General features: G+C 43.0%; 5 protein-coding genes across 6 annotated transcripts; 1 reads left to right on the top strand and 4 right to left on the bottom strand.

The window, feature by feature from the left end:
- Positions 1 to 977: 977 nt before the first annotated feature.
- LOC142880230 (olfactory receptor 11A1-like) lies at positions 978 to 1,649 on the bottom strand. Its single transcript, XM_076013992.1, has one exon. The coding sequence runs from the start codon at positions 1,640 to 1,642 to the stop codon at positions 1,004 to 1,006; it is 639 nt and encodes a 212-aa protein (XP_075870107.1). The 5' UTR covers positions 1,643 to 1,649; the 3' UTR covers positions 978 to 1,003.
- A 2,955-nt stretch (positions 1,650 to 4,604) lies between these two features.
- LOC142880239 (olfactory receptor 5T7-like) lies at positions 4,605 to 5,537 on the bottom strand. Its single transcript, XM_076014007.1, has one exon. It carries the CDS (start codon positions 5,535 to 5,537, stop codon positions 4,605 to 4,607), a length of 933 nt encoding a protein of 310 aa, XP_075870122.1.
- A 2,518-nt stretch (positions 5,538 to 8,055) lies between these two features.
- LOC142880236 (olfactory receptor 4E2-like) lies at positions 8,056 to 9,332 on the bottom strand. Its single transcript, XM_076014006.1, has one exon. The coding sequence runs from the start codon at positions 8,989 to 8,991 to the stop codon at positions 8,056 to 8,058; it is 936 nt and encodes a 311-aa protein (XP_075870121.1). The 5' UTR covers positions 8,992 to 9,332.
- Positions 9,333 to 13,795: 4,463 nt separating this feature from the next.
- On the bottom strand, positions 13,796 to 14,728 carry LOC142880235 (olfactory receptor 4E2-like). Its single transcript, XM_076014005.1, has one exon. The coding sequence runs from the start codon at positions 14,726 to 14,728 to the stop codon at positions 13,796 to 13,798; it is 933 nt and encodes a 310-aa protein (XP_075870120.1).
- Positions 14,729 to 17,470: 2,742 nt separating this feature from the next.
- LOC142880214 (uncharacterized) lies at positions 17,471 to 21,138 on the top strand. Of its 2 annotated transcripts, none has more exons than XM_076013968.1 (9): positions 17,471 to 17,607; positions 18,328 to 18,777; positions 18,888 to 19,066; positions 19,226 to 19,342; positions 19,435 to 19,522; positions 19,616 to 19,815; positions 19,917 to 20,000; positions 20,119 to 20,188; positions 20,325 to 21,136. In XM_076013968.1, exons 2-9 carry the CDS (start codon positions 18,372 to 18,374, stop codon positions 20,480 to 20,482), a joined length of 1,302 nt encoding a protein of 433 aa, XP_075870083.1. In that variant the 5' UTR covers positions 17,471 to 17,607; positions 18,328 to 18,371; the 3' UTR covers positions 20,483 to 21,136. The 2 variants fall into 2 exon arrangements, with proteins under 2 accessions (XP_075870083.1, XP_075870084.1); XM_076013969.1 differs by having other exon boundaries at positions 17,495 to 17,645; positions 20,325 to 21,138.
- Positions 21,139 to 21,431: the final 293 nt, after the last annotated feature.

Genomic DNA, 21,431 nt, shown 5'->3' with positions numbered 1-21,431 from the left:
TTACATTTGATAAAAAAAAAATTTAAAAAAAAGAAATACGAAAAAAACAATAGTATAGATTTTGATATTGCAAATGTTATACAACAGACATAAGTAAACAGATTTTTTTCTTAAAAAACAATAATACATGTAGCCTTTTCCCCAATAACTTAAAACATGCCTACACAGGCTAAGAGCTATTCTGCAAATGAAGTATTAGGCTGGATTTCAGTAACCCATCACCAGCTCTGTTGATGATCCCCAACTAAACATTTTTTAGGATTTGGATGAAATTTCCTCTATGAGCACTTGTAAAAAAATGCTCTTTTGAATCAAAATAAAAATAATGTCAAATGGAAATCCGAATTAAACCATCCATCCATCCATTTTCCATACCCGCTTAGTCCCGAGGTCAGGGTCACGGGGGTCTGCTGGAGCCTATCCCAGCCGTCTTAGGGCGAAGGCAGGGGACACCCTGGACAAGTCGCCAGTTAATCGCAGGGCCACATAGAGACAAACAACCATTCACACTCACATGCACACCTACGGACAATTTAGAATGTTCAATTGACCTCACATGCATGTTTTTGGAGTGTGGGAGGAAGCCGGAGAACCCGGAGAGAACCCACGCAGACACAGGGAGAACATGCAAACTCCACACAGAAAGGTCCCAGGTCCGGGCCCCGGAATCGAACCCACGACCTTCTTGCTGTGAGGCAGCAGCGCTAACCACTGCGCCACCGTGTCGCCCCCGAATTAAACCAGTTACATCATAATAATAAAATAAACTTTTTAAAAGCGTGCCTAATTTTCGACAACTGCAGCCCATATATGAATGGATTCACAAGTGGGTTAATAATTAAGCTATACATTGACAACACAACACGCAGCTCAAAGGGAAGAAAAGTCATGTCAAACTTTTCCCTCATTACATTATAAGTACATGTTAAAATTAAGTTCAGAATTGAGATCAAATGCGGCGTGCAAGTTTCAAGGGCCTTTAACTTGGTCTCAGTGGACCCTTTTAGACACACAGCCAGAATTTTCCCATAAGTGAACATGATGAAACAGAGAGGAGCACCAACTGAGAGAGAGAGAGACCAAAAATCAGATCTTGGATGTACGACATAGTTCTGCCCGGGGAACAAGAAAGTTCCACTACAAGGTGATAATCACAGGCAACATTGTGGATAAGATTCCCACAGAACTTTAATCTGACAGTGAACGACAGAAAAAAGCCAATCTCCACAAATGTAGCTGTCCAGATGATGAAAATGGCAATTTTCACTTTCCTCATAGTTATTTTGGAATTGTAATGCAAAGGTTGGCAAATGCACACATATCTGTCATAAGCCATCACCGTCAACGTCCCAAATTCAACAACAGTTGCTGAGTAAATGTTAAATATTTGTATAAAGCAGTAAACCTTGGAAATTTCATGCGTCTCTGACAACATCTGCACCATCAAGCAGGGCATCAGCGACGTGTTGCCGTAGATTTGGTTGACTGACAGGCAGCAAAGGAACAGATACATGGGTTCATGCAGCTTTCTGTCCAGATAGATGATGACTACCAGTATAGTGTTGGCAAAGATAACACTCACATAGAGCAGCAGGGCCAGAGGGAAATATAAGTACACCAGGTTTCCTATGTCGACATACATGGTCAACACAAATGATACAATCTCAGTTGAGTTTTCCATTCACACATCAATAGTAACAACAACACATGTAAACAGAAGCCATCAACATTGAAATCAGGGATTATAATTAAGAAAGTCAATGTATGTTATGTGAGAGAAGCAGAGGCTGTGTGTGTAGCTGCAGCAGAGAGAAGTGTGCAGGCCCACAATACTGATGAGACTGAAGACGAGAACAAGATCCTCTGTCGCTCTCCCCTCCCTGCTGAGACAATCTGAGGCAGTGACTACACTTTATACTCACACACAAAACAAACACATGCACAGCACGACCAGTTTGTCTGATCACTGATTCCCAAAGGGCAGGATGAGTACTGCAGGTGGAGGGCAAAATTCCCTTTTTCTTTTTTGATACAATGAGTTAAAACAAGAAAGGGCAAAAATGAAAATAAGACATCCAAAATGATTAGCCCCCCATAAATATAAATATAAATATAAATATATATATACATACATATATATATATATATATATACCCAATGCCTTTTGCAGAATGATGGTGAGTCATATGATATCTTAGTTTATTGTTTCCCACAGTAAACATCTCCAGCATTCAGGTTCCTAAGTTCCTAAGTTTTTGAATGTCCAGGGTCATTTATGGTAGAGTCAAGGGGATAGGATAGGGTATGGTCAATATTAACATTAGCTTGCTAGCCTGACAGCATTACGTTGCAGCACACTAGCTCGATAAATGGCTCACCAGATAAATATGTTATAAAGACCCCATTTACACAGAGATGGCATTTTCTGAAACCGATCGTTGTCTCTCTCGGGAAAAATTACGCTTCCATTCAAAAATAATCCCTTTTACAAGGCATCGCTGAAAAATATCAATACCAGGCATTGTGTGGCGCTGCGAGTTTACTCCCCAAAGGTGTTAGAAGAAGAAGAAGAAGAAGAAGAAGAAGGAGGAGGAGGAGGAGGAGGAGGAGCACGGCGTATTTTAGCAGATCGCTAACAGCGCGGAGATGGCAAAGATCGTTTGTGAAAAGACGGTGTGGATAAACGACAAAGTTTGAACTTCTGCTTCGAGTTACTTTACAATACAAATCCTCAAAGGAAAATGATAAGGTTGACTGGAACTCTAGCCATTCCAAGTTCGGTGACATTACGGACAGTTCTGTTTTCTGACTGTATCCCAGTCAGCCGACCTTCAAGAAAAAAAGAAAAAGAAAAAAAAATCTAAAATAAAATGTGAAACAGGAGGTTTGCAAGTCGCTTTCGTTGTGTTTACTTTCACTTTGCACACAACCCACGGTCGAAACCATTGGATGAACGCTGACAGCGCCTCAGCCAATGAGAATTTGTCTCTAAGCTCCGAAGTGTGCAGTTGCGAAGCTTTGAGGTTGGGTTCACCGTGTTAATACCAAATGGGTTTAATTTTCGGCGCCATTTGGATGTGTGGGTGGTACCGGAGGTGAGTAATGATTGTAGTTTGAGTGCAGCGTTTACCTCAACGCCGGCCATTAAGCTAACTACAGTTAGCTACAAAACTTTAGCCGTACCCACAACTTCTTGACCATTTTAACTAAAAATTAGACCAAATCAGACAGAATGGACACTCAAGGGCAGACGTGGGCAAACCCCGAACCACGTAACTTTGCCGAGTTAGCTTAGCGCGATAGCGATAGCGTGGTTGCCCCCCCCCCCCGTCAACGAAAGAAGAAGAAGAAGAAGAAGAAGAAGAAGAAGAAGAAGAAGAAGAAGAAGAAAAAGGCCGGTGTAGGTACAAAATTAGTCCGGGTGCAGAATCGTTCCGGACGGGAGTGACTGCCGATACGGCAACTCCATTGGAACATGCCTCTACATCGCGGTCGCACGTGATATATGGATAGATCGCGGTACGCTTACGTCCTAATGGAGTTGCCGTATTTGACGTAATTGGCAGTCGCCTCTGTCCGGTGGGCGAATGCCAATGACGTCACATACAGCAACTATATTAGGACAAACTACATCGGTTGATTAAGGTTATCTTTTTATGTATTCAACACACACACACACACACACACACACACACACACACACACACACACACACTATCTATCTATCTATCTATCTATCTATCTATCTATCTATCACCCGCGAAATAGCGTTTTGACCTTGCTCTATCCATATATCACTTTCGACCGCGATGTAGAGGTATGTCCCAACCCAATGGAGTTGCTGTACCGGACTAATTCTGTACCTACCTACAACCACCCCCCATTCCCCGGGCAACACAACTTCCGTGGCCCGCCGACTCGATGCAGGTCTGTCATGTGGCCCGTTGCTAAAAAAGTTTGCCCGCCCCTGCTCAAGAGTGTTTGCTGATTTTGATATGATAGCTATTCTAACCAACTTTATTAAAAAAAAAAAAAAAAAAAAAAAAAAATCCAATAATTTCTCATTCAAGGCTCCTGACATATTACACTGCTGAAAGACAGTATTTATTTGTGATCATTTCCATACAGCTCCCTAATTGAGTTGGCACATTTTACTTGCCTTGTTGTTCAGAGTTATAAAACAAAAAAACAATCACAACACAAATCAAGCATTTTAAAACAACACACCTATCAAGGTTGATAGAATTGTTTCTGTGAAGCATCAGGCTGTATGGAAATCAGGGTAATGTTACATGTGAGCCAGTTACATTAACATGATAACATGAACTTTTTAAAAGTGTGCCTGATTGTCGACAACTGAAGCCCATATATGATTGGATTCACAAGTGGGTGAATTGTTTCTGTGAATGAAGCACCAGGCTGAACTTCAGGCACAGTCTGCAGTGACTCATCACCAGCTGTGTTGATGAGCACCAACAAAATATTAATTATCATTTTGATGTTATTCTTTAGAAATGAGTGATTGAAAAAACAACAACATATTTTTATGAAGCCAAATGAAATACTCATAAACGGAATTAAGAGTAATGTTAGATGTTAAGCAGTTACATCTTACATGATAACATGAACTTTATAAACGTGTTCCTGATTTTCGACAACTGAAGCCCATATATGATTGGACTCATAAGTGGGTGAATAATTATGCCGTACACTGACAACACAACACGCAGCTCAAATGGAACAAAAGTCATATTGAACCTTTGACTGATTAAATTATAAAAACCCATAAAGACGAAGCTCATAATTGAGATGAAATGCGGTGAGCAGGTTTCAAAGGCCTTTAACTTGGTCTCAGTGGACCCTTTTAGACACACAGCCAGAATTTTCCCATAAGTGAACATTATGAAACATAGAGCAACAAATGAGAGAGTGAGACCAAAAAACAGATCATGCAGGTACGACATAGTTCTGTCTGGGGAACAAGAAAGTTCAGCCACAGGCTGATTATCACAGAAGACCTTGCGGATACGATTCCCACAGAACTTTAATCTGACAGTGAACGACAGTAAAAAGCCAATCTCCACAAATGTAGCTGTCCAGATGATGAAAATGGCAATTTTCACTTTCCTTGTAGTTATTTTGGAATTGTAATGCAATGGCTGGCAAATGCACACATATCTGTCATAAGCCATCACTGTCAATGTCCCAAATTCAACAGTACAGTATGTGTGAAGGACAAATATTTGTATAAAGCAGTAAACCTTGGAAATTTCATGCGTCTCTGACAACATCTGCACCATCAAGCAGGGCATCAGCGACGTGTTGCCGTAGATTTGGTTGACTGACAGGCAGCAAAGGAACAGATACATGGGTTCATGCAGCTTTCTGTCCAGATAAATGATGACTACCAGAACAGTGTTGGCTGAGATAACACTCACATAGAGCAGCAGGGCCAGAGGGAAATATAAGTACACCAGGTTTCCTATGTCAACATACCTAGTCAACACAAATGACACAATCTCAGTAGAGTTTTCCATTCACACATCAACAGCAACAACAACACATGTAAACAGAAGCCATCAACATTGAAATCAGGGATTATAATTAAGAAAGTCAATGTATGTTATGTGAGAGAAGCAGAGGCTGTGTGTGTAGCTGCAGCAGAGAGAAGTGTGCAGGCCCACAATACTGATGAGACTGAAGACGAGAACAAGATCCTCTGTCGCTCTCCCCTCCCTGCTGAGACAATCTGAGGCAGTGACTACACTTTATACTCTGCTGACTCCAGCAAAACATCACACACAAAACAAACACATGTACAGCACAACCAGTTTGTCTGATCACTGATTCCCAAAGGGCAGGATGAATACTGCAAGTGGGGGGGCAATATTCCCTTTTTTCTTTTTTGATACAATGAGTTAAAACAAGAAAGGGCAAAAATAAGACATCCAAAATGATTAGGCCCCTGTCCATTAATAGTCTAAAGTGTACCCATTTTTGAGCCACAACTAAACACAACCTCTTGAAGTAGTTCTTTACTCAGTAGACACAGGTGTCCTGAAGAATTTTGGGCTATTCCATTGAGATTTGTTCCAGCTGGTCCAATTTGCGTGGTTTGCAAGTGGCGGTCCTGTCACTATGCCTCCAATTGATCATGGGCCCTGGCTTCTTGGCCAAAGGGAATCCCTTTGGCCGAATGGTTAATCGTGCATGGCTATTACCTGGGAGTCTGGGGTTGGAAGCTCGCCCGGGCCCTCTGCGCCTTGCCACACAAGCATGGACATTGACTTGGAACACCCGCTACAGGTCCTCAATATGATTGAGCTCTTGGCTTTGTGCGGGCCACTCCAGGACGTTGGATTTGGTATCCTTCAGGAACTGTTGGACTAATTTCCATGTATGCTTTGGGTTTTTGTCTTGTTGAAATGCCCAGCGATGACATACGGCTAGACTACAAGCAATTTTCTACATATTATCCCTCAAAGCATTGACGTCAATGCGTTTCCAGTGTTAAAAAAACCCTCTGTGAAACAGAACATTCAGAACCATGCCCAACAACTTGCAGGGCTCACGTCCAAACGCATGAACCTCATTATTTGACGATTTTGCATCGTTTGACACTAGGATTCAACATTGTAACAGTATTTAGAGCTCAGAAAATTGGAAAAGCATCATAGGTGCCCTTTAAGCTCACGTGTTGTTATGAAGCCAATTGACTGCACAGGTGTTGTTTGAAAGCTGATTGGTTAATTAGATGTGTTTTGAAAGCAAAAACTTACATGGGGGTTACACTGTATTATTGACCACATCAGCATGGGAGCTAATACTTTGGAACAAACCATTTTTCACTATATTTGATATAAAGCAAGCCTAAGAATGTATTTCAAAAAATCCCAAACGCACGAAAAGCTTCCAAATACCACTGATGAATGTTTGACAATTTAATGAAAATTTTATCAATGCAGAAAACATTGGGAAGAATTTTAGGAAAATGTTCCATATTTCCAGGGGGGCTAATATGTGTGTGTGTGTGTGTGTGTGTGTGTGTGTGTGTGTGTGTGTGTGTGTGTGTGTGTGTGTGTGTGTGTGTGTGTGTGTGTGTGTGTGTGTTCATACTGACATACTTCATCTATTTTGAAAAAAAAAACAAAAAACAGACAAAGAGAGAATTTGCCCTCTGCCTTTTGCTGAGTGACGATTAGTGATGATTCCTACACAGGGTTAGAGGGTCGAGTCAGTCATGAAGTTATCTGACGTGACAATCCCCCGAGTGTCACTTCAGTCAACTTCATGACCATTTTCCCTCAAAATTAGACCAAATCAGACAGAAAGGACATTCAAGAGAATTGGCTGATTTTTGTTCCCATAGCTGTTCTGACTGAATAAGAACAAAATTCCATCAAAAAAGCAAAAGAAAATAATGACATGGGAATTATAGATCAACAAGTTCCAGGTGTAAATGTTATTGTGAACTATATTAGTTGTTAAACATTCCTCACAAAAAGGCTCAGGACATATTACACTGCTTATTGCCTATGATTAATACATTTATTAGGGCATCCATAAACTCACTTCCATTTAATTAAAGCTTAATGAAAGACAATATTTATTTGTCATCATGTAAATAGTACTATGTTAGCCTTTTTCCACAAGACTGATATCACAAATGTCATTAAATTGATATAAGGAAGCAGATATTTTTTAATGCAATAATCCGTACAGCTCCCTAAATGAGTTGGCACATTTTACTTGCCTTGTTGTTCAGGGTTAAAAACAAATAAATTGACAACAATCACATCACAAATCAAGCATTTCAGAACAACACACCTATCAAGGTTATTAGAATTGTTTCTGTGAATGAAGCACCAGGCTGAACTTCAGGCACAGTCTGCAGTGACTCATCACCAGCTGTGTTGATGAGCACCAACAAAATATTAATTATAATTTTGATGTTATTCTTTAGAAATGAGTGATTGAAAAAACAACAACATATTTTTATGAAGCCAAATGAAATACTCATAAACGGAAATCAGAGTAATGTTAGATGTTAAGCAGTTACATCTTACATGATAACATGAACTTTATAAACGTGTGCCTGATTTTCGACAACTGAAGCCCATATATGATTGGACTCACAAGTGGTTGCATAACTATGCCATACACTGACAACACAACACGCAGCTCAAATGGAACAAAAGTCATATTGAACCTTTGAGTAATTAAATTATAAAAAATCATAAAGACGAAGCTCATAATTGAGATGAAATGCGGTGAGCAGGTTTCAAAGGCCTTTGACTTGGTCTCAGTGGACCTTTTTAGACACACAGCCAGAATTTTCCCATAAGTGAACATTATGAAACAGAGAGGCCCACCAATTGAGAGAGTGAGACCAAAAAACAGATCATGCAGGTACGACATAGTTCTGTCTGGGGAACAAGAAAGTTCAGCCACAGGCTGATTATTACAGAAAACTTTGCGGATACGATTCCCACAGAACTTTAATCTGATAGTGAACGACAGAAAAAAGCCAATCTCCACAAATGTAGCTGTCCAGATGATGAAAATGACAATTTTCACTTTCCTCATAGTTATTTTGGAATTGTAATGCAAAGGCTGGCAAATGCACACATATCTGTCATAAGCCATCACCGTCAATGTCCTCAATTCAACAGCTACATATGTGTGAAGGACAAATATTTGTATAAAGCAGTAAATCTTGGAAATTTCATGCGTCTCTGACAACATCTGCACCATCAAGCAGGGCATCAGCGACGTGTTGCCGTAGATTTGGTTGACTGACAGGCAGCAAAGGAACAGATACATGGGTTCATGCAGCTTTCTGTCCAGATAAATGATGACTACCAGTATAGTGTTGGCAAAGATAACACTCACATAGAGCAGCAGGGCCAGAGGGAAATATAAGTACACCAGGTTTCCTATGTCAACATACCTAGTCAACACAAATGACACAATCTCAGTAGAGTTTTCCATTCACACATCAATAGTAACGACAACACATATGACAATATATTGTAAACAGAACCAATCGACACTGAAATCAGGCACGTTAAGTTAAGGAAGTCAATGTCTGTAATGTGAGAGAAGCAGAGGCTGTGTGTGTAGCTGCAGCAGAGAGAAGTGTGCAGGCCCACAATACTGATGAGACTGAAGACGAGAACAAGATCCTCTGTCGCTCTCCCCTCCCTGCTGAGACAATCTGAGGCAGTGACTACACTTTATACTCTGCTGCCTCCAGCAAAACATGGCACACAAAACAAACACATGTACAGCACAACCAGTTTGTCTGATCACTGATTCCCAAAGGGCACGACGAGTACTGCAGGTGGGGGGCAATATTCCCTTTTTCTTTTTTGATACAATGAGTTCAAACAAGAAAGGGCAAAAATAAGACATCCAAAATTATTAGCCCCCTGTCCATTAATAGTCTAAAGTGTACCCATTTTTGAGCCACAACCAAACACAACCTCTTGAAGTAGTTCTTTACTCAGTAGACACAGGTGTCCTGAAGAATTTTGGGCTATTCCATTGAGATTTGTTCCAGCTGGTCCAATTTGTGTGGTTTGCAAGTGGCAGTCCTGTCACTATGCCTCCAATTGATCATGGGCCCTGGCTTCTTGGCCAAAGGGAATCCCTTTGGCCGAATGGTTAAGCGTGCGTGGTTATTACCTGGGAGTCTGGGGTTGGAAGCCCGCCTGGGCCCTCTGCGCCTTGCCACACAAGCATGGACATTCACTTTGAACACCTGCTACAGATTCTCAATATGATTGAGCTCTTGGCTTTGTGCGGGCCACTCCAGGACGTTGGATTTGGTATCCTTCAGGAACTGTTGGACTAATTTCTATGTATGCTTTGGGTTTTTGTTTTGTTGAAATGCCCAGCGATGACATGTGGCTAGACTCCAAGTAAGATTCTACATATTATCCCTCAAAATGTCATCATAATTTTATTTTTCAATACCATGCACGCTAACAAGGCTCCCTGTGCCTAAGGCTACAAGACAGACCCACAGCATGATTCTCTCAACCCAATGTGTCACTCTGGGGACTGTGTTGTCAGGATTGAAGGCCTCTCCCTTACTTTGACAAACATAAGCAACATCCATGTACACAAACAGTCCCAGTTTAGTATCATCAGACCAACGTACAGAGTTCCAGAACTCAACTTTACCTTTCAAATGTTCCAAGACAACCCTCAGTCTGGCTTTGATGAGCCACTCCTTGAGTAAGGGGGTTCTTCTGGGACGATGGCCCTGAAGCCCACCATGATGGAGAGCCCTTCTAACTGTGTTCCTTGAGGCATCAACTCCAGAAGAGGCCTGGTCAGCAGCAGTCATCTTGGCAGATGTCCAGGGCTTCTTTCTGACATCTCTGACTTTTTTCTCTCAAGAGTTCTAGAAATCTTGTGCTTACGACCATGCCAAGTTTTGTTCCTTACAGAGTTTGTCTCCTTGTACTTGACAATGATATAACGTACAGTGGTTTTAGCCATTGTGAAATGTTTAGAAATGGCAGTATAACCTTCCCCCTCATCGTGAGCCTCCAGAATCTTCTTTTTGAGATTAAGACGTATTTCCTTTGTCCTTGGCATGGTGAGTAAAAGTAGTCCCTCTTAATGATGTGTTCCAGTGGCCCGTTTCTTGGAGTCATTTTAAAGGTGACCTATTTTACAAATTTTCGAGGCTTTGTATTTGATTTCTGGCCCCTCCAGAGCAGCGACACACGATTACCTGCACTGAAAGCTTTTTAGATCGTGTCTCTCGCTGCATTGCTTCCTCGTATTTCCTGTATCCCGTGGAAACGGTCTGTTTTGCTTCACTCCACCCCCGGCCTCCTTCGTGTACGCCTCCCGCCCAGCCCACTCCGCTGTGATTGGTCACACTCTTGGTTGCTGCTAAGCCTCACTTCCTCAGTTTGCCGGTGCGGGAGTTGAGAGTAAACCGCAAATTTTATGCAACCGTCACAATTTAAACACTTACCGTTGAGAAGACTTCACCCTTTAGCAGCAGTTTACCGGCTAATCCAGCTTTGTACGGGCCCAGCATGGGCTGAGTTACGGCCGCAAGGCGGACCGAAGGTCCCGGGACGTTTTTTGTGCCTTCCGTGTCCCCGGAAATATATTTTACTTTGTGTACTGACCATGTTTTTATTTTGTATTTTTTCGAGACGTTTTAGTAGGGTTTAGAATGATTTTGTTTCACACTGTTGACTTGTATCAAAACACTGTCCAAGCAGAAAAAATATGTACGCTGAAACCATCACTTGAGTCCTAGAGTCGTTTATTATTAGACAAGAATATCTGCACAATTTAAGTCCACACAAAGCAGAAAGAGCTCTATACAACCCATGTTAACATGCTAGCAGCGTGAAAATCGCTATAAGGAGCAAAACTTGTGAGTCAGAATCGCTGCCTCTTCAGTTTCGCTGCCAGTGAAGACAACACACAAGCAGAGCACGGAGTTAGCGGTGGTGGCTAACAGTTTATCAACACGATTCAGCGGTTGTACGTTGCAAGTAGTCTTAAAACTAAAGTTGCTTGAGGTCACAGTACACTCGCAGTCATCATACATGTTTTCAAATATTTCCGTGACTGACTATTCTCTCGTCGTCCACCAGGGGGCCGAGTCGAGCCCTTCTCCCTCCCGTTGCCCACTGGGCTGGTGTTCCATCGCATCCGCATTAGGCTGAACAAACCTCCAACATTTCCTCTGTTCGTTCCACTACTACGGTTGTGGTCCTTGGTGCTTCGGTAGACGCTCGGCAGTCCCTCGGTATTTCTTTCAAATTCTCTCACACTGAAAAAACATTTTCTTGGAGCAGCGTACAGCGACATCACTTCCAGGGCAGAGAGGGGGAGGGCGGGACCAGTCCAAGAGTGTGCATAAGCTGGGCCATGTAAGGAAATCTGGAACCATGCCTAACAACTTGCAGGGCTCACGTCCAAACGCATGAACCTCATTATTTGACGATTTTGCATCGTTTGACACTAGGATTCAACATTGTAACAGTATTTAGAGCTGAGAAAATTGGAAAAGCATCATAGGTGCCCTTTATGCTCAGGTGTTGTTATGAAGCCAATTGACTGCACAGGTGTTGTTTGAAAGCTGATTGGTTAATTAGATGTGTTTTGAAAGTAAAAACTTACATGGGGGTTACACTGTATTATTGACCACATCATGGGAGCTAATATTTTTGAACAGCTCAATTTTCACTATATTTGATATAAAGCAAGCCTAAGAATGTATTTCAAAAAATCCCAAATGCATTAAAAGCTTCTAAATAGCTCTGATGAATGTTTGACAATTTGATGAAAATTTTATCAATGCAGAAAACATTGGGAAGAATTTTAGGAAAATGTTCCATATTTCCAGGGGGGCTAATATGTGTGTGTGTGTGTGTGTGTGTGTGTGTGTGTGTGTGTGTGTGTGTGTGTGTGTGTGTGTGTGTTCATACTGACATACTTCATCTATTTTGAAAAAAAAACAAAAAACAGACAAAGAGAGAATTTGCCCTCTGCCTTTTGCTGAGTGACGATTAGTGATGATTCCTATACAGGGTTAGAGGGTCGAGTCAGTCATGAAGTTATCTGAAGTGACAATCCCCCGAGTGTCACTTCAGTCAACTTCATGACCATTTCCCCTCAAAATTAGACCAAATCAGACAGAAAGGACATTCAAGAGAATTGGCTGATTTCTGTTCCCATAGCTGTTCTGACTGAATAAGATCATTCATTCATTCATTCATCTTCTATACCCGCTAATTCCTATTCAGTGTCAGGGGGTCTTGCTGGAGCCTCTCCCAGCTGTCTGAGGGCGAAGGCAAGGTGACACCCTGGACAAGTCGCCAGTTCATCGCAGGGCCACATAGAGACAAACAACCATTCACACTCACATGCACACCTATGGACTATTTAGAGTGTTCAATTGACCTCACATGCATGTTTTTGGAGTGTGGGAGGAAGCCGGAGAACCCGGAGAGAACCCACACAGACACAGGGAGAACATGCAAACTCCACACAGAAAGGTCCCAGGCCCGGGCCCCGGAATCAAACTCACAACCTTCTTGCTGTGAGGCTGCAGCGCTAGCCACTGCGCCACCGTGTCGCCTGAATAAGAACATAATTCCATAAAAAAAAGAAAAAGAATGACATGGGAATTATAGATCAACAAGTTCCAGGTGTAAATGTTATTCTGAACTATATTAGTTGTTAAACATTCCTCACATAAAGGCTCCGGACATATTACACTGCTTATTGTCTATGATTAATACATTTATTAGGGCATCCATAAACTCACTTCCATTTAATTAAAGCTTAATGAAAGACAATATTTATTTGTCATCATGTAAATAGTACTATTTTTGCCTTTTCCCACTAGGCTGATATCACAAATGTCATTAAATTGATATAAGGAAGCAGATATTTTTTAATGCAATAATCCGTACAGCTCCCTAAATGAGTTGGCACATTTTACTTGCCTTGTTGTTCAGGGTTAAAAACAAATAAATTGACAACAATCACATTTCAAATCAAGCATTTCAGAACAACACACCTATCAAGGTTATTAGAATTGTTTCTGTGAATGAAGCACCAGGCTGAACTTCAGGCACAGTCTGCAGTGACTCATCACCAGCTGTGTTGATGAGCACCAACAAAATATTAATTATCATTTTGATGTTATTCTTTAGAAATGAGTGATTGAAAAAACAACAGCATATTTTTATGAAGCCAAATGAAATACTCATAAACGGAATTAAGAGTAATGTTAGATGTTAAGCAGTTACATCTTACATGATAACATGAACTTTATAAACGTGTGCCTGATTTTCGACAACTGAAACCCATATATGATTGGACTCACAAGTGGTTGAATAATTATGCCGTACACTGACAACACAACACGCAGCTCAAATGGAACAAAAGTCATATTGAACCTTTGACTGATTAAATTATAAAAACCCATAAAGATGAAGCTCATAATTGAGATGAAATGCGGTGAGCAGGTTTCAAAGGCCTTTAACTTGGTCTCAGTGGACCCTTTTAGACACACAGCCAGAATTTTCCCATAAGTGAACATAATGAAACATAGAGCAACAAATGAGAGAGTGAGGCCAAAAAACAGATCATACAGGTACGACATAGTTCTGTCCGGGGAACAAGAAAGTTCAGCCACAGGCTGATTATCACAGAAGACCTTGTGGATAAGATTCCCACAGAACTTTAATCTGACAGTGAACGACAGTAAAAAGCCAATCTCCACAAATGTAGCTGTCCAGATGATGAAAATGACAATTTTCACTTTCCTTGTAGTTATTTTGGAATTGTAATGCAATGGCTGGCAAATGCACACATATCTGTCATAAGCCATCACTGTCAATGTCCCAAATTCAACAGTACAATATGTGTGAAGGACAAATATTTGTATAAAGCAGTAAACCTTGGAAATTTCATGCGTCTCTAACAACATCTGCACCATCAAGCAGGGCATCAGCGACGTGTTGCCGTAGATTTGGTTGACTGACAGGCAGCAAAGGAACAGATACATGGGTTTATGCAGCTTTCCGTCCAGATAAATGATGACTACCAGAACAGTGTTGGCTAAGACAACACTCACATAGAGCAGCAGGGCCAGAGGGAAATATAAGTACACCAGGTTTCCTATGTCAGCATACATGGTCAACACAAATGACACAATCTCAGTGGAGTTTTCCATTCACACAATTTCACACTCAACAGCAACAACAAAGCAAAAAAAAACAAAAAACGATTGACAGTTTTTGAAATCAGTGACATTGCGTCTAGAAAGTCAATGTGTGTTATGTAGCAGAGGCTAGAAGTAGAGGCTGTGTGTGTAGATGCAGCAGAGAGAAGTGTGCAAGCCCACAATACCGAGAACAAGATCCTCTGTCGCTCTCCCCTCCCTGCTGAGACAATCTGAGGCAACGACTGCACTTTATACTCTGCTGCCTCCAGCAAAGCATGGCACACAAAACAAACACATGTACAGCACCACCATGTGGTGGTAGGATCACCAAAGGCCAGGACGGGTGCTGTAGGTGGGGGGCAAAATTTCTTGGGACAGACACAAACTTTTCAGAACTTCATTTATGCTTCAACTTTTCCAGTCATTGTTCATTGGATATGCACTCTTTGGTGTCCCATTTCATTTTAGGCTGGGGTAGAGGGTGTTTGCGGGTTGAGTAGAGACTGAAAACCAGGTTCTCCAGGAAATTCAACTGGCTTACTTGTAGATCACTTTTAAGAAAATACGGAAATTCAGTCAGTGAGTGTGCCTTCATAATGGGGGTATTTAAGCTCATTGTTTGCCACGCTGAACCAGCAGTCACCTCTTTCCATCTCTTTCCACTGACACACAACTACAACTACCCAAGACCAAGCCATTTTCAAGGTGGGGGTTCAACAAGATAATGCCCTTCAATAAATGAATGAAAAGTAATACTTCTACCGTGGAGGCCAGAGCAGGAAGCCTCACTGCGGCAACTAAAAGGACTTGATAGCGATCAGTAGATGACAGCAGCATCAGGTGAGAGGTTTCAGCAGAGGCCTGTGGCAGCAAAACAATCTTGTCATTTCATCAATTATAAAATGAGAATGTTCATATTAAATGAAACATCCGGGGCTTCCTGTCTTCATCAATCTTCACAGCCACATCTTCAAATTTTAGGGCCAATTCCAATTCCTCCCTTAACTCCTCAATCTCAACCCTCGCCCTTAACCCTCAATCTTTGGCCCTCAATCTTGGCCCTCAAAAATAAGTGTAAGGGCTTAGAAATGGGACACCCCTTAAGTGCAGTTACGTCTTCAGACTGTGGGGGTCGGCCTTACGCCAAAGCTACGTCCAGTCTGTCAAGAAGACGACGACGACGCCGAAGAAGACGACGAAAAAGAAGAAGTCCTCCGTTGCTACACAACGATGTTCACAAGTAACCTGAAGCAAGGACCGCCGGTTCGGCTGACAAACATTGTAAAGTAAAAAAAAAAATGTTACGCAACAATGATGTCAATTATCCATAAAAAAAAAGTCTTAAACTAAGACAATAAAATGGTTTGGTAATATTTATATCTTTATTAACTAAGAAAATACTTCCATTTGTAGCTCACTTTTACATCGCCATCTTTTTCAAAGATGTCTTGGCGAAAATACGCAATGCCTTCTGGGTAGCCCTTACTCCCAAGGGTGGTGCCGGAGAATCTCAATATTGAGGGCGATACAGCCCTTAAACTCCTCCCTCAACTTGACCTTCTGAGAATCGGTACAGCACTTGCACCTCGCAGGAGCGCGCATTTTTGAGATTGAGGGTTGAGATTGAGGGTTGAGGGAGGAATTGGAATTCACCCAAAGACTGTTCTTTTAAAGTCAAAATGTTGGCTGAGTACGGTCAAGATGCAATTGGACAATTGTAAAAATTGAGTTGTAATATTAACATTGAGATAACATGAGAAGAAAGTGAGCCCTTCTCGATGCGTTTTGACTCAATCCTCTTTTTCAAGTTTTTGCTTCATACTTTCAACACAGTTTTCACACAGTTGACAACCATGGGGCTCGTGACACCAGCATAGATATAATGCAAGACTACTGTAACAGTAGGGCAGAACTGTATCAGAGTATCATCATCTCATTAACTGTAACCTCCCTTGTGTTGCACCTGATGAAAGACAGTCTCAGGGGACCAAGACCAGGCCGGTAAAAACAGCCTTAATTAGTCGCCACTCGGACCCAACAGCTTCCCCTAAGGACTAAGACCTGACAGGAGTGAACTTTAATACATCAACCATTCTCACGTTGGTTCCTTGTTGTTTTCGCCAGTGGTCTCAGAGTAGCCAACACAAATGTCCTATGAGAGCAATTAAAAGAAATTTCCAAAAACAAAATAACAAGGATGTCATCTCACTTTCAAGTAATCACAACAAACATTTCCACTGTTTCATATTACACATACCTCCATGTCCTTTTACCCTGACTATTATCAGGAAGGAAAGTTACAAATTTACTGTGATATAGGACATTTTCTCAGGGCCTCAAGGGTTTGCTGGAGTTTATCCCAGCTGTGAGAGTGCACGCCACGGACAAGCCGCCAGTTCATTGAAGGGCTACATTCCCACTTCCACCCACAGAAAAGTTAGAGCGAGGACTGTGGGACGAAGCCGAGGGCCCAGAGAGAACTCACACAGGCACGGACAGAACATGTGAACTCCACACAAAAAAAGGACCCAGGCCCAGGGATCAAACCTGTGACCTTCTCACTGGGAGTAGACCGACACTGCAAACCATTGCGCCACTGTATCACCCTATCTAAAGACGTGTTTTCTTCTTCAAAAGGAACTTGTGTAACACATGTGGGCTGTTTCATTATGGTGAAACGTCGAGTTTATTACTTTAAGGTAGACTGAGGCGTCTGTTGGATTATTATTTTGAGCCCAGTAGGTGGCGGTAAAGCAAGCTAAAGCTTGCAACGGCAGTGACACGCTAACAGTGGAAGAAGAAGCGGAACGCTTCCACTCGGACACAGTGATTAGACAAACTGTATTTACACTGCTTAGCTAATCATATACATGCTGAAACGCTCACGGGTAAGGCCATTCTCAGTTTTGTGTGACAGCAGAAATGGGTACGAAGGCAAAGTTCGCTTCTTCTTTTCTTTTTTCCTTCCCGTTTCTTTCCTCAGCATAGTTAGCGGCTAATGCTAATAACAACGACTGCAACGTTTCAACGATAACGCAAGGCCTTTAAATATCCGTGACGTAGACACGTTACGGGATATTTTATTGCCATTTATGAATTGATAGCTGGCAATATTTTTGAATGCACAAAAAACAGTGTCACAGAATCGTCGTCTTGTTGCCGTTGTTCGGGTTTGAAGCCGAACTCACAAGCGAAAGGATTCATTTAATGTTTATAACGTTTAACTAAAGACAAAGGCTGTTGCGATGTCATTCCTAATAATATGAAGTTACTGTGTGTTAATTAGAAGGACTGAGAATGGGATTTGTTTATTTTTTTATCGTGACGTCACAGCTGGTCGAAGAAAGGAGTAGTAGATGAAGATACTGGGACATTAACAGGTTTGACAGTGTCGTATAAATACAATGCACATATTGCATGGTGTTTTATCATTAGATGTAACTGAATCTTGCATGTTGGGCCATTAAACTATTTGTGTGTGTGTGTGTGTGTGTGTGTGTGTGTGTGTGTGTGTGTGTGTGTGTGTGTGTGTGTGTACTGTATGAAACTAAACAGTTGCAGTAAGCAGCGTACTCACAGTGTGTCGACGAATGTGACCCTTCCTGCAGGTTGAACATCTCCATCCATATTCTGGTGAAGTTGACTTTACAGAATGGACGTCAGCATCGCCGTGTCGCTGATCCGGGGTCAGATGGGCACCGTGGTGGAGCGAGCAGTGAACGGCGCCGTGGAGACGGTGCTGTCGGAGATGCTCAAGGTGGTCGGGGTCAAATTCGAGGAGCTAAAAGCCCAGGTGGCTGTGATGAAGAGGGACATGGCGGTGCTGCAGAGAGAAAAGAGCCTGAAAGAGAAGGAGAATGAAAACATCCAGGCCAAGCTGCGCTACACCGAGCTGAAGCTGAAGTACTACAGGCAGGGGGTGGAGGAGGAGCTGCAGCAGAGGCTGTCTGCCTCTGCCACGGTCCGCCTCGACCCGTCCACCTTCCACCAGGCACCCAGAGGCGGAACGTCAAGTCAGACCGCGAACTCTGATGGCGCTCAGTCGAGACGAGGCCAAGGTAGGAACGAGGTGTCGCCTGCTCAGCTAGACTAAGCCCAGCTAAGATAAGACCAAGCTGCCAATGGAGACCAGCAACTGACCTCCGGGATCGGTGGTTCTGTCCCACAGAGGGAGCCAGAGTTCTGAGCGGAGGAGGCGGTGACGCTGAGTGGACCGGCGCCCCTCTGACCCACACAGATGCTGGGGACGCTGTCTCGGCCCCGCCTGCCGTCCTGCCGCTGGCTGTGGATGGAGGGCAGCAGCCCCCCGGCAGCTTGGCATCCCCCCAGAACCCTTCAGCTCCTGAGGTCACACCCCAGCACCTTCACTTTCACTTTGCTTTGTTGGTTTTTATCTTCTCTGTTTCTAAAGCTTTATATGTTTGTTTGTTTGTTTTTTTTATTCAAATTGAATTTAATGAAATAGGATGAAGCAGTTCAGTAGATTAATTCAAAATAAATCTGCAGGTGAAGCAAGAGGCGGAGGAAGTGATCTGTATCAAGGAGGAGCCTGAGGAGGAGGAGGTGATGGCCACGCTGCTGCTGGACTGCAAGCTGGAGCAGGGCCATCATCCAGAGACGGAGGTGAGGCTGGCTGGGATTTGTCTGGAAGAAGAACCCCTGCAGATAACTGTGCATCAGCGCCGACGAGTTCACACTCTGCTTTCATCCTGCAGGCTCACGGCACCGATGCTGAGCAGCCAGGACTCTCGGCAAACCAGAGTAATCCAGTCTTTACGTTCAGCTCAACTGGAGCAAACACCTGTGGGTGCATCACAGTTATGCAAAGCCAATCCTAATTTATTCCCAGGTTACATTTTGCAACAATTCATTCTATTTTAAACGTTGATGTAACAGACGTGATGCTCCAGCCGACCTCCACCCTGCTCTCCACGGTGCCCTTGTCCCCCAGTGTGGCACCTCGCCCGGTGACACAGGCCTGGTCCAAAGACCTCCGTCTGTACGAAGGGTACAAGATGCGAAGGAACGAACTCCGGCTGCGGAGCCTGAACAGACGGTGGGAGCACGAGAAGGCCCTGTCACAAATTGCAGATATTGTGAGTCACACACACACACACACACACACACACACTTCCAGACGTGGGACCACAGTTGTGTTTTCTGTATTGTTTTTAACCTTGAGTCTCTTGTCCCGAAGGAGCGAGAGCGTCGAGAGAAGACGAGGCTGAGGGTCGCCCGGTGGAGAGCGAAGAGGAAGCTGCAGGCCTGTCTTGATGCTCAGGTCAGCAGCAGCAGCAGCAGCAGCAGCAGCAGCAGCAGCAGCAGTGTTTCCTTCTTCCACTGAGCCTCCGGGGTCATTTTCCCTGCAGTGAACCTTCCTCTTTGTGTATTGCATCTAGGCTGCAAGTGCTGCTGCAGGGTTTCCCCAGAGGGACTCTACCCTCAGCACCCCTCTACAGCCACCTAGTGGTGAGTGACTGTCTTCCCTGTCCCTGGGACACTTGTGAGAAAAAAAAAGGACCAGAAATTTGGCGTGAAAGGGTCCAGAGCCTGGCATCTGACGCCCGGTGTCTTTATAATTGTTGCTCTCCTGGTTGTGTTTCAGTCTCTGTTCAGAGTTCAGCGGCGCCGGCGCCGGCGTGCAACACACCCTCGCCCCACCACCTCTGCATGCCTTCCACCTCCTCCTGCTCCTCTTCCTCCTCCTCCTCCTCTGCGCTGCCGAGGCCGTCCACGCATCCTAACTGCAGCATGACCTCTTAACCCCTCGCCCTTCCCACCGGTGGGCTTGTCCCGTGTCGTCTGAAGCCAGCGACGCGGCCCAGAGTTCCAGATGGAGTCTGAACTCACCGGGGAAATTTTGTCTAATTTTGTCCAAAATCTTTATTTATGTTATTTATTTTTATGACTGTATTTTTAATTCCGGATATGGCTGAAGTGATAGGTGGACACAGTATTGTACAGTGTCAAGGTCTGTACCACTACATCATCAGAGTCAGCTGATGTGGATCCTCCAGTAACACGGCCCCCATCTCAACACACAGGAAGGACGGGACATTGAGAATGACCTCGGACTGTGTCAGTGCAGCTCCCACTGCTTACAAAGTAGCAGCAGACTGTATCTGGATCAGAACCTCTGCAGTCGTTCACCGAAGATGAACTCTTGACTGGCAGGTGTCTTGTTTGCACCGACCATAAAACGTCTAAACCGCTGCATGGTGTTGTTTGCAGTTTGTATGTGTGTGGAAAAAAACCCCACATCATTTTGAATGTAACCTGTGTGAAGCTGTTGAGACCAGGTGATGTCAGTGTTACACATATGGTCAATTAACCAACCAACAGTTTTTTCCTCTGGGTTAATAAAACAGTTTTTTTTCTGGGAATATGTTTCTTTTTTCTTTTTCTTTTTTCTTTCAGCGAAGGTTAGCTATTAAAGAGTGCATTTGGAAAAAAAAAAAAAAAAAAGTTAAATTCTTCCATGAAATGTACGTCAGTAGAAGCGTCTGGTCTGCAGACGCAGCAGCTTTATGGAAAACATCATCATTGTGGTGATTTATGAACTTTTATTATTTTTTTTAACCTTACTATTGCTAAATACAGATGTTATACAAACATTTTTGTTTATATAAACAGTTCAAAAAAGAGGGGACGGTACTCTTTGGCCTGTTTAAACAGTAGAAGGGTATAAAGAACCAAATCTTATCATTTTTAA

This window comes from Nelusetta ayraudi, unplaced genomic scaffold, assembly GCF_046127955.1.
Source record: "Nelusetta ayraudi isolate G7.1 ecotype Tasmania unplaced genomic scaffold, CSIRO-AGI_Nayr_v1 ptg000163l, whole genome shotgun sequence".
Classification (NCBI taxonomy): Eukaryota; Metazoa; Chordata; class Actinopteri; order Tetraodontiformes; family Monacanthidae; genus Nelusetta; species Nelusetta ayraudi.
Note: the sequence above shows the minus strand (reverse complement) of the source record. Positions and strands in the feature narration are given on the sequence as shown.

What these genes read in the sequence shown, in the direction of transcription:
- LOC142880230 (XM_076013992.1), bottom strand. Translation starts at nt 1,642, where the DNA reads ATGTATGTCGACATAGGAAACCTGGTGTACTTATATTTCCCTCTGGCC.
- LOC142880239 (XM_076014007.1), bottom strand. Translation starts at nt 5,537, where the DNA reads ATGGAAAACTCTACTGAGATTGTGTCATTTGTGTTGACTAGGTATGTT.
- LOC142880236 (XM_076014006.1), bottom strand. Translation starts at nt 8,991, where the DNA reads ATGGAAAACTCTACTGAGATTGTGTCATTTGTGTTGACTAGGTATGTT.
- LOC142880235 (XM_076014005.1), bottom strand. Translation starts at nt 14,728, where the DNA reads ATGGAAAACTCCACTGAGATTGTGTCATTTGTGTTGACCATGTATGCT.
- LOC142880214 (XM_076013969.1), top strand. Translation starts at nt 18,372, where the DNA reads ATGGACGTCAGCATCGCCGTGTCGCTGATCCGGGGTCAGATGGGCACC. An exon ending in AGAACCCTTCAGCTCCTGAG is followed by an intron (nt 19,067 to 19,225) that starts GTCACACCCCAG and finishes ATAAATCTGCAG; the next exon opens with GTGAAGCAAGAGGCGGAGGA. An exon ending in CCCTCTACAGCCACCTAGTG is followed by an intron (nt 20,189 to 20,324) that starts GTGAGTGACTGT and finishes GTTGTGTTTCAG; the next exon opens with TCTCTGTTCAGAGTTCAGCG.